This window comes from Belonocnema kinseyi, chromosome 7, assembly GCF_010883055.1.
Source record: "Belonocnema kinseyi isolate 2016_QV_RU_SX_M_011 chromosome 7, B_treatae_v1, whole genome shotgun sequence".
In the NCBI taxonomy this organism is placed as follows: domain Eukaryota; kingdom Metazoa; phylum Arthropoda; class Insecta; order Hymenoptera; family Cynipidae; genus Belonocnema; species Belonocnema kinseyi.
In genome coordinates this window covers 141,608,175-141,620,724 of record NC_046663.1, presented here as the reverse complement: position 1 = coordinate 141,620,724, position 12,550 = coordinate 141,608,175, and the positions used below count along the sequence as shown (strand labels likewise).

At 36.4% G+C, this 12,550-nt stretch overlaps 1 protein-coding gene across 3 annotated transcripts in view; it reads right to left on the bottom strand.

Moving 5' to 3' along the window:
• Positions 1-12,550, bottom strand: part of LOC117177326 (homeobox protein OTX2-A-like) — a 643,707-nt gene that overhangs the window by 180,961 nt on the left and 450,196 nt on the right. For all 3 annotated transcript variants that reach the window (XM_033367948.1, XM_033367949.1, XM_033367950.1), the window contains one exon: positions 4,112-4,436. In XM_033367948.1, the coding sequence (XP_033223839.1) occupies positions 4,112-4,436 (325 nt within the window). The remainder of the gene's footprint in view (positions 1-4,111; positions 4,437-12,550) is intronic.

Sequence of the window (12,550 nt, the reverse complement as noted above, 5' to 3'; positions counted from 1 at the left end):
AAAGAGGGAGCTCTTCTTAATATTTTGACACCAAAATCATGTCGATACACCTTACCGACTGCGAGTAAAGCCACCCACGCTTTAACTTGATAGACTGTACATAGAGGTTTAACCTATCCTAACTTAACAAACCCAGACCTAATCTAACCGATTACGCTGGCAATCCTGTTCTTGCGTACTTTCATATTTTGACATTAATAGCTATAAATGTATGGAGTTTCGTAACCGCTTGTTGCTAGCATTATTCGCCTCTGTCTCTAACTAGGGTATCTCCACGTGGTCACGGTGGACAACGGATCCACACTGGCTAAGTGCCTGGGTAAACGGCGTTCATGCCGTCATGGCAGACACAGGTAAAAAGTGTATTACGATGCAGCGAAAAACCCCAGTATCGGCGCCTGGTCAGGGTGGGAAAGCGGGCTCTCCGACGTCGTCATAATGCAACCGTAGCTCTTCATCAATGGATCACTTGGTTGGTGCAGTCTCATGCTACAAGGAAAAAAACCGCGAGCATTTTTCAATCGCATGCCTGCAAGAATAGCTCAGATTCATTCTGTTACATTTGCAGTAAATATGAAGTGAGCAGTTTGCGAAAATCAATCGACGAGGAAGTGAAAAGTCTTAATGAAAAGTGTTTTGACCGTAAATTGCTGCACCAAGTAACAAAATGGGTTCCTCACGTCAATTAGAATTCCTGCAGACTTATGTTGTATCGCCTAAAAAATTCAAACATCGAAAAGTACCGCAAGTACTCTACACCAACCACATGGAAAAAATCCGTTATTGTGAAGGACTGCTACCTTTGCATGAATTCCGTCAAAGGGTTCAACGCCAAAAATAAAAATAACATTTCGTACATTAATGTGTACACAGTCACAAGAGCAATTGAAATCAATAAAAATGCATGCCAGACTGATTTAAGCGCTTTAGAAGATGATAGAATGGAAGGTGAAAGTCAACGTCATGGAGACGGTAGTGAAACCAGTGTTCGAACAGAAAATAGTTCTGATGATTCCGATGATAATGACGAAAAAGATGACGAATATGGTGTGCATAAAATTAAATTGAAGGTTCCAGTATTAGTGTCGCAACTAGAACTGAATGATTTTATCAGAGATCTTGGATTACTGAAAGACGGCGCTGAATTTGCCGCTTCATTTCTAAAAAGAAGAAATCTTCTAGAGCCAAAGACAAAAGTTTTATTCTATCGCGACAGGGACAAAGAATTCAGAAAGTTTTTCGTTAAAGAAGAAGAGGCGTCTTTAGTGTACTGCACTGACGTTAACGGACTAATGAACCACTTGAAGAAAAATGTGTACACAGACGAAAAATGGCGACTTTTCATTGATTCGTCAAAGCGCAGCATTAAGGCTGTTTTACTGCATAACACGAATACTTACGCTCCTATCCCTATAGCTCACTCAACAGTCATCAAAGAAGAATATAACAATGTTAAAATGCTTCTTGAAAAAGTTAATTACACGAATCACAAATGGCAAATATGTAGTGATCTGAAAATCATAACAATGTTATTAGGCCAACAATCGGTTTTCACGAGAGAGCCATGCTTTATATACCTGTGGAATAGCAGAGATCGAGCCAATCATTACAGCAAAAAACATTGGCGTTTAAGAGATTCATTCAAATCTGGTTCTCATAACATCATCAACCAAAGCTTTGTTGATCCAGAAACAATTTTACTACCACCCCTCCACATAAAGCTTGGGCTCATGAAGCAATTTGTCAAGGCGTTAGACAAAGATGGACAATGATATAAGTATATATCCCTTAAATGCTCTAATGTGTCAGACGCTAAATTGAAAGAAGAAGTCTTTGATGGACCACAGATTCGAATATTGACAAGAGATACTAATTTCGTGAACATCCTGACGCTTGGGAAAGTTTTAAAGCAGTAAACGAAAATTTCCTCGGTAACAAAAAAAGTCCAGACTACGAGAATATTGTTGCGAAAATGATAAGAAACTACAAAAAGTTAGGCTGCTTGATGAATTTAAAACTTCACTTTCTAGATTCCCATCTGGATAAGTTTCCAGAAAATGTTGGTGATTTCAGCGAAGAACAAGGGGCACGTTTTCATCAAGAGATAAACGTGATGGGACAACGATATCAGGGTAGATAGGACGAGGTCATGATGTCTGATTTTTGCTGGATGTTGAAAAGGGAAACGAATGTAGGTCTTAAACGTAAGCGTAACCCTTTTCATCGTTCCTCCGAAGAAAAAAGGACACGTAATAGCAGGCAGAAAATAGACTGAAGTAGGTCTATAAATCAATTTAATTACGATAAAAAGCAAGATAAAATGTAAACACGAAAGATAGTATAAATATATCCCTTAAGTTTAAGAAAAGCAGAGAGAAAAGAATTTTGAATGAAACTCTTATTCATTTGCATGTTTAAGTTACAGTTCTACATTTTAATTGATACAAACATTGTCAGGTTAATTGAAATTGGGTCAATTCTACTTGCAGTTCTAAGTTTCTTCAAATGAGTAATGTGCGTCTAAATTTTTGAACCACCTGTAGTACAATGAAATGAATTTTATTGTGTTACAACGGGAACACTTAAGTTAAGTTGTGTTGCGTTAAGCAAAATTTCGTTAGGTTCTGTTAAGTTAGATTCATTTGTAGGTTAATATCGAGTTAACCTATTAATTATAGCACACATATAAAACTGAGAACCGTACGCTTACATAGCCTGACGTGTGGTTGAATTTCATTCGGCTAGGTTAGGTTGGGTCAGGTTTTGTTAGGTTAGGATAGGTTAAACCTCTATGTAGGTTAAGCCGAAGCTGAATGAAACGGTACCGCAAACACAACGGGACAACACAATGAGTTTAATTGTGTTACGTGAAGTTGAGTTAGGTTAGGTTAGGTCAGGTTTTTTTAGGTTAGGATAGGTTTGACCTCTTTACAGGTTAAGCCCAAGCTGATTCAAACGTTACCGCAAACACAACGGGACAACACAATCAGTTTAATTGTGTTTCGTGAGGTTAGGTTAGGCTAGGTTAGATTGATTTCTAGGTTAGGATCGAGTTGACCCATTCGATGTAGCACACATTTGCTACTGGAAAAACATGCTTCCAGAGCTTTACGTGTAGTTCAATAAATTTCTGTTAATTCAGGTTAGGTGAGGTCAGGTTCTGTTGGGTAAAGTTATATAAAATAAGTTGATATCAGGCAAGGGTTGATCCTTCACAGTTGTCGACATGTTTTTGAAGTGAAAATTTGCATCACTGGCATTATTTTGAAATTTATTTGCCTCAGTGCATAATTTTTCGTCATTTTTTGAGGTTATGGCTCAAAAATGACGTGATGGGTGATTTTTGATACCGAATTTTAATTCAGCGCCCCAAAATCCATAGGAATACGTGTGTCTTGTTACCAGATCCGCACACTTTTTTTGTGTGGCTGTGTAATCAAGGTAAATGCCTATTAATTTTTCTTATTTCTCTTACATGAAAGATGTAGTTTTTTATGTCCGATAATTTTTTTCCTTGATTATTTTTCATTTGGCCGATATTTATGGATTAAATTGAAAAAAAACTTTTTTTTTTCGAAATGAAATTCTAGTTTTCTTTCTTTGGGCAAAAGAAAAAATGACTCAAAGCCTTTACAATTTCAAATATTTTTAGTCTACGCTACACCTTAGTCAATATACGCAACTATGATTTTTTCAACTATTGCTAGAAATATGTTCGGAAGGCTTATTAGTTATTTCTGGCACATTTCATATATGGATGAGGCCCACTTGATAAATAATCCAGCAAAAAAGCATGCTCTACCTCATTAAAAGAGTAAAAAATTACCTGTTTTCTATATTACAGGTAGGTTTGGATCTACAATGTGGCAAACCCCGCATCGCTTTAAAGAAACCGGTCTTGAGATCGTATTATTTATTTGAATGAATTCTATAATGGGTCTTTCAGGGTCATACAGACTTTTTAAATGCTGCTTAATGTCTCGTCTTAAGAAATACTTGATACTGATTTCCTTCAAGCTTGATCCCGGTTAACTGTCAAAGTAGCTTATTTTCAATGAATTATTTTAGTATTTGACCAATCTTTAAACAGGTAAAAATCAAAAGTACTTACAGTAATACGACTCACCAGCAGGTGAACAACCTGGGTAACCAATACTTGTATGCAGAGCCTCCATTGGTGGCATAGCGAGTGCACCAACGTAAGGGTTTGCTTTCAGGGCACTATACGGTCCAGTAGTTGATACCCCAAATCCTGCAGGTCCGAAGAGTTCAGACGCTGACGTGGTGGTGATCGCGAGGCCAGCGAGATCGGAAGTACCTGCACCCCCGCTGCATCCGGATGTCCCACCAAGACTATTAGGCCACATTACTAACGCTGACTTACTAATAGAGAGCCTCTTCAGAGACCTCGCTGCCGTTTTTGAACCACTCTGACACTAAAAAAATATTAATAAATATTGTAGATTACATAAAAAAAGTGATTCAAGACTATAATTAAGTCCAGTCATAACTCGGAACTAAATATTCTTTTTTAAATTGACATTGATAAATATTCTCAAATCCTATGCTGCTTGGACGATTAAATTCTTATAGTGACACGTGCATTTTATGTCGTACAATTCGATTAATATACATATTATCCAGTTTTCAAAATAAAAGTATGTAGACAATAAAAATGGAATAAAATAAAATGACGCAAACATGGAAAGAATAAGTAAGCGAATGAAGTTTATTTTCATTTGTAAAAGCATCACATTATTCAATTACTGCAAGGATGATAGCTTTTTGCATTCATATCTCAAGTTCCTTTGCACAAATATTTTGGTTACTTTTAATAATTTACTCTATCTTCCTCAGAGAATTTGGCCCGGCAGGGACACGTTCATCACCGTAAGAACGACAAACATGGTAGTAAAATACTTTTAGGAGTGTATTATGTCTGTCGAGATACGTTGTTGCCGCCTGGTCAAGGCTCTCGGTTCCTTTACCAATCATCTTGTAATTCCTGACAATTTTGAGGAGAAGATCTCTTCAATTTGTAACGATATAAGCTGTATGAATTAAACCCTGGTTTTTTCAGCTTTTTTTTAAATGGAATCAAGGCATGATCGTTAAAGGTTTGATGTGGAAGCTGTTCTGCATGCGAAAGAACTTACGCGTAATGATAATAAGGGCAGTACTTTGCATTTGTATTTATTAAAGAAAAGTTCCTAGGTCTAAAAAGCCCTCTTAGGAAGAAGATTATACAATGTCATCACAAATTCTTGCAAGGACTGACGTTAGTATACTAACTAAGACCTAAGCATACGTATCAAATTAGGTATCTTCTTCGGAGAGACTTGTCCAATCCAAAGTCCGTACCATTTTCCTCTGGGTACCCCTTCGATGATATTTAATGCATGTTAAAGTTGGCTTAAATCAATAGCATAGATATGCCGGTTGTCCAAATAAAATATACAAATTTTTTCTTTAAAACAATATATTTCTCTTTTCGCTCCACTAGTAATTGAACCAAAGAACTTCTGATTTTCCGTTCAGGTCCTCTTTAAGAAGCTATTAGATAAACTAGAATAAGAACCCTAATTCAAGAGAATAACGCGAATGGTACTTTACTGGCAGTAGATAACTCTCCAAAACCATGGAGGCAGAAAATCCACGATATCGAGCAAGTTAAGAATCTTTAGTAACAGAAAATGCGTAACGTCTTGATTAGACTAGATGGAAAATAATTCTTTCAAATTTCAAATTCAATTTTTCATTGAAAACAAGATGTTTCTCTTTTCACTCCGCTGGGAATCGAACCAAAGAACTTCTAATTTCTGGTTTAGGTGGTCTTGCATTAGGCTTTCAGAGAAAGTAGAATACGAACATTAATTTAAGAAAATAACGCTAATTTTTAGCCGGTTGTTAATCGAGCAAATAATTATTTAAATGAGTATGTTGTATCACAATCAAATGGTACTTTACCAATACTAGATAACCCTTTAAAGCGATGGAGGCAGACAATCTAGGATATCGATCAAGTTAAAAATCTTCAATCTTCGGTAATGTACCATTCTTTGACAATGCAACAGATAATTTTAAATAATTATTTGCGCCTTTATGGTTTTAGAGAGTTATCGACTATCGGTGAGGTTCTATTCGATAATGATATAACACATTTATTTAAAATAATTATTCATGCGATTATCAACTAGTTAAAAATTAGCGTTATTTTCTTGAATTAAGGCTTTTATTCTGAGTTGTCTGACATAATTATAGAAAAGCACCTGACTGAAAATTAGAAATACTGTTTTTCGATTCCCAGTACACCGAAAACATAAAGATCTTTTTTTTCAAGAAAATCAATCTTTCTATGCACCGGATTATGGTTGACTAAAACTTTAAGCTTCCCAAAAAACAGATTATTTGTATATGTGATTCTGAATCGAAATCTTTTCTGTAGTCAACCCAGGCCTGATGTTGTATAGAAGTGATTTTTTTTCAATAGAAAGACTGTCAGCGAAAGACTGTTAATTCTATCTTACCCAAACCTCTCTCTTCGGTATTCTTCTTCTTGTGACCAATAACACCCGTTATTTATCAAAAATGTGCTGATTGATTATCATCTGCTTTAATTTGATTAGTGAGTGTTGATGGATCCTTAGTTCGCGGGCGATCTTTCGCACGTTTTCCGTGAATAGCTTTTCAGATGTGATGTGCTCAGTCACACACTGAACACGGGGCGCTTTCTGTCCAGCCCATCCAATATTTTTGTTCCATTGATGCAAGCGTATTTTGGCATTTTGATCCTTCGTCTGTTTTAGACTTCCATTTGAATTAGACGAAGCTCTAGATGCAATATAAACTAAATAATTGATAGCCCAGGGGTCTGACTTCTCCGAGATTTGCTCGTGAAGGAAAGCATACATTTTCAGTCAGGTCGCGGGGCTTTGGAGGCACTTTGGTGTTATTTTATCTTGCGGTTCTGAATTCACGATCATCTCGCAGGTGGTTCCAGCTTTACACTGTTGCTGCTAATCGGTTTTAATTATAGTAAAAATATTCAGCAGAAACCCTTGGTACAGGAAACCTCAATCCGCAACCCAAGGTTCATAGAGATTTCTGCGAAAAGTTCGACATCTGGGCCATGAATTATGGTGTGCATACCGAAGCGAGAATTTCAGCAAATGCAAATCGTAGAACGGAACATTTCTCATTATATTGCTGACATAATATGGGTAACCCATAAAACTGAGAGAAGTCTAGAGCGGAGTGAGTGGCGAGCTAAAAAAGATGAAATTTTATTTTTGACACATGTCGGCTATTCCAAGAAACTTCAGTTAGTGTCGATCACCCACCAAAACCAGAGGAGCTCAAGACATTTTGGATAAAATTTCATGAAGATTAACATCCACTTAATAGAGACAAAGTGAACATAAATAACTTTAAGGAGCTGTGCAGTGCCTTCATGACACCTGAAGTGGAATGCCAACCTAGCATTACTGAAGAGATGGAAAAAAGTATTATGAGGCACGAAGCGCTTATTCAGGAGTGGTTGATGGAAAGACGTACAGTGCTGTTCCCAACGATGGGCAACTAGTCTGAACTCAAGAATTACAGGCCTATAACATGTATGAACAAGCTGCGTAAGATCATTGAAGTCATCGTTAATGATACAATTTTTTGGCAAATCGAACCTCTGTGGCAAGAGATGTACAAGCAACGCGCTTTAAAGACAGGCGTGACAGAATGTCGGGGGAACTTAGTCATTAAAGGGTGGGTTTGTAAAGACGTAGTATCCTACCAGTGCTGCCCATCGATGGCCTGGACTTTCTATCTCTGGCACCTTAAGAATATTAAGTGTACCTTAGCGACAAACATGGATAAAGAAAGAATAAGATCACTTATGTTTTCTATATGAATGATATTAAGATATATTTTTAAAATGCAAAGAAACTAAATATAGTTTTAAGCATTGTCGAGAAGTAAACATTAAGAAAGTTGGAATGGAGTTTGGATTAGAAAAATGCATCAAGTTTAATTAAAAAAGAGGACAATTTACTGGTATCTTCGAACACCGTGAAATTGTCGACGTCATTTGAGCTAACTTTCTTTTCTCAAATCGTTCCAGATTAAAGTCGAGCCGGAAGGGTTTTTTATTTCCACGTGTTAAGTCGTTGATATTTCTACCTCATCAGACCGTTGCCACATTTTGAGTCAAGACATTCTTGATGATAGCTGAAGAGCGTCTCATCCACATCCAGAGCTCCTAGGACCATGCTATGGAATTGCCCAAATCGAGCGGAAACGAAGGCAGTCCAAGGGCACTCTGCGAAACTAAGAGTGGTTTATTATCATTTCTGACACTTTTACACCACTTGCCCTGATACCGCTCCGCTAAACGCTACTAGAGAAATAGAGTCAATCATCAAAAATTAGAAGTGACAAATAAACTGCAACTAAACATTCTTGACAATTATTTCTGTTGCGCAGTGGAGGCCTGATAGTTCCCGTTGGCTTCTAGAAGCGGAACGTTATACAAATGAGTGAACCTTCTCCTGAAGCGAGGGCAAGTAAGCAGCGTTTCCGGGAATATGTTTAGGCGTGCCTGAGTGCCGGATTTTGGACGTAGCTTATCCTTCGACATATTTGGTCTTCCAATCTGCCGGCGTTGAACAAGGTATCTGCGATTAATATGCTTGCCTTCCTGGTTCTACTGTATTTATTTAGGATAGTTCCGTGGTTTAACAACGAGCTCATGGCCCTCGGTATCCCTGCGTCTAAGATCACGCACATGTAGAAAAGCTTGTATGTTAACACCTTCTTCCGCGATTAAACATGTCCCACCGTTAAGGCAGGTGCGATCTTCTGAATCTTGAATATCTGTATAACCGAATTATCCTAAGTGCAGCTTCTATGGTCGAAAATGGAAGAGATCCTCTCCTAAAAATTGTCAGAAAAGAAGAGATGATTGGCAAAGTTGAATTCCTTTAAAAAGTCGAGGAGCAGGCCGGCAAGAGACGTGGCCTAAATCTTAACTTCAGAATTCAGGAGAATGCATGGCTGCATCAAGATGTCTTACTTCTAGAACCTCGAGTAAAGAAAGCAGTTGATGAAACCTTCCGCGAACAGCTTCTCCACGAGAAAATTCGCGGAAACACTTATACAAATAAAGTTGTAGTTTCCACCTTACTATGTCGTAACCGCATTTTACGTCCGGACGTTTTTCGCGCTTAATTCGTGTTTGAATCCTACGCTTTGGCCGACTACAACATTACTGCGAAGAAGAGGACAAGTTAGGAATGGTAGGTTAAAATAATTGTTCTTCTGATCAGTTTGCTCGGAGGTGTGAGGCTATTACTGATTCGTAACTTCTAAGCTGTACTTGCGTGCCAAGAACATGCCGGCAATAAATAAGCTACTAAAATGCTAAATTTCAAAATGGCGGGTTCAAAATGGCAGCCGAAAAATAAATTTTTTAATTTGTATGTACTGCTCGTTTTAATATCATAATATTGTTTTAATGTTCGTTTTAAAAACCTATTTTCAAGAATCCTTATTCTTATTTTAAAAATATCAATATCGTGTCCAATATGGCGGATAAAAAAATGTTGTATAATAACAAGGCCAATGCTAACTCAGCGCTGTCTCAAACCCTTAAAACTATATCTGGTTTATACATCATAGTTCGCTGTGGTCACCGCGACGTACGGTGCTGATGCGCGTAACGGGAAAAAAGCGCATCTAAATACTCGAGAATATGTATAAGTGATGTGTTGACGGTGACGACGCGAGTGCTACACGGTTTTCCTGCGCGTGAGTCACAGTTCGGAATTTCACGATGGCCATCACTGCGATCACAGTGTTTCGAATTATTTTCACGCGCATCAGCACTGTTATGTCGCAGCGATATGAACCGTTTGTTCACAGTCGTCGCAACCGTTTGGCTCTAAACTGTAAATCGCCGCGTTTAATTATTTTTTGAAATTTAATTGCGTATGAAGGTCAAATTAAAAATAGGAAATAATGATTTAAATATTGAAATCAGCAATTTGATCATTTAAACCCTCGTGTTTAAAAGGTGCTAAGAGACACTCTGGTAACTTTGCAGATGAGTTAAACAATATTCTCTAAAATCGAAATCACCATTTAAGGATAAAAACAAAGTGTACTCCCGAGTTAAAAAAATTACTGAATTGAGGGCAAAAAAGTTTAGTCAGAAGAAGTTAGCCAGTTTAGAAAAAATTGATGTGGAAGTTGACAATCTGAAACTGAAACTAGCTTAAATTTGGAGCAAGCTCGGCTGAGAGTTAAGATAAAAAATTCAATTTTTAGCTTGAAAATAAATAAATAAATGCTTCTAAAATATTGAGTCACATCACAAAAAATTCGTATTTAAAAAAAAATGTCAAGTTTTCAAGTTTTAGGTTACGATGGCACAGGTATACTTGCATTTTGTTTAAAACAATTAATTTTTTATTCAAATTATCAAGAAACGCTGAAGAAGAAATGAATCACTTGTAAAATGTTACAAAAATGTAAAGAACACACTGTATGGAGGTTAAGTACGGCATGCTGCTTGACACCCTGCGGCATTCCTAATTTTTATTACTATACTAAAAAACGCGAGCTAGAACAAATGCTTTTACCACGATGTGTAATTAGTTTTTAAATAATTTGTCGGTCAATAAACCTATTTTCGCCAAAATGCTCTTTAACACCTTTTGGACTACCACAATTTAAATATTTTCCAACTTAAAAAAATGAAAATAAAATTCATTAATGACCACTTACATTGCTTAAATATTATTGATATATTATTTTTTATTGAATCTATGATAATAAGTGGATCACTTACCATAAATAGATGAGCAGACACAAAACGACGCCAATCGGCTTACATTTTTACGATCAGCTGATGCATAAACCCTAAACGGTTGCCAGGACTGTAACAAAACGGTTCACATCGCTGCGACATAACAGTTCTGATGCGCGTGAAAATAATTCGGAACACTGTGATCGCATTGGTGGCCGTCGTGAAAGTCCGAACTGTGACTCACCCGCAGGAAAACCGTGTAGCGCTCGCGTGGTCATCGTCAACACGTCACTTATACATATTCTCGAGTATTTAGAAGCACTTTTTTCCCTTCACGTTTTTCTCTCCGTGTACTTATTGGGTCGACCAATATATTTATATACCTAAACAAAAAATAAGTATTTCATATCGTTCCAAATGATTTCCCGTTACCTAAAGAGAGTATTATTTGATATATTCTGTAAATAATGTTGTATTCCGCCATCGACTTTAAGTCTTTAGTGTCAAGTGTAATTACGAAATCACTTATGTGGAACAAATCAAAAGATCGCTGTTAATAGAACGCACCAGTAGGCCCAAGTAAAAATGTGCCTATACACATCTGATGTGCGTATGACCAACAACGTGCAAAATTGCACATGTGACCACATACGTGCATAAGTGGCCTCGTGCTCAAGCGCAAGTTTGAGTGCGCCTGGGACGCACCAGTGTTGTTCTCGCAGTACGCGCTCGGTGTTTGAGCTTCTTACACATTTTCGCTCAGCCGTTCTAAAATTAAAGGTCAAAGCATCAACAACTGTAATTTGATGATTTTGATTACATTGTGTTCAGTTTTATTATATCAAATGTATATTACGTTTATTTCTTTACCTCGATCTGGGTCTGCATATGTAGATATTGCAAAATATAGTACAAATTCTGTTTTTAATTAAATTATTTTATCAATATTTTTTTATTTGTTATTTTACATTAAATTATATGCTTAGCTTTCCTAAAAAACGTATATTACTTCAAAAAAATATTACTGCAATCAATTCATATCATTGAAAATTATAATATGCACTTGCATATTGTTCAAAAAAGTGCGCATCCTATTTTACAAATGTTATTAAAGATTTTTTGCAATTTGTATCTTTTTTCCATAAATTCAATTTTTTTATCTTTAATGTTATTTTTTATGATTCAAACTAAAAATATGTATCTTAGCGTAAGGTGTTTCTGAATGAAGTAAATGTAATTTAGGCGAACAGTTATTAGCAGTTTCTTAGATTTTATAATAATCTTTAGGATGTTCAAAATTCAACGTCTTTCTGCCTCTGCCTTTTTTCACAGCGTGCGCTGTTTAGTTTAATATGTTTATTTTCATTTGTTTTGCGGAGTTTTGTAAACGCTGTACCTTTAGTAATTTTTCGTTTCATTAAAGAAAGAGTTTAAATAGATATTCATACTTTTAAGTACTACTAATAACCGAACATAAAATATTTAATGTTAATAGAAAGTGGTCCCAAAAATACTGAAAATGCTCTAATTTTTTAGATTTTAATCTAAAACGAATAGCTAACATAGTTAACTTTCAGTTTAAGACAATAAGCGAGTATAAGAGAGGCAGATACAATATGTCAATTCTTTCGAAACATATCGTGCTTACAAACTGAAGATTTAGAGACACACAAACCAACAGTCAGATATATTCCTAAAAGCCAGCTTTTCAGATTAAGATAGTCTCAAAACGTGGGCATTTGACAAAAATGA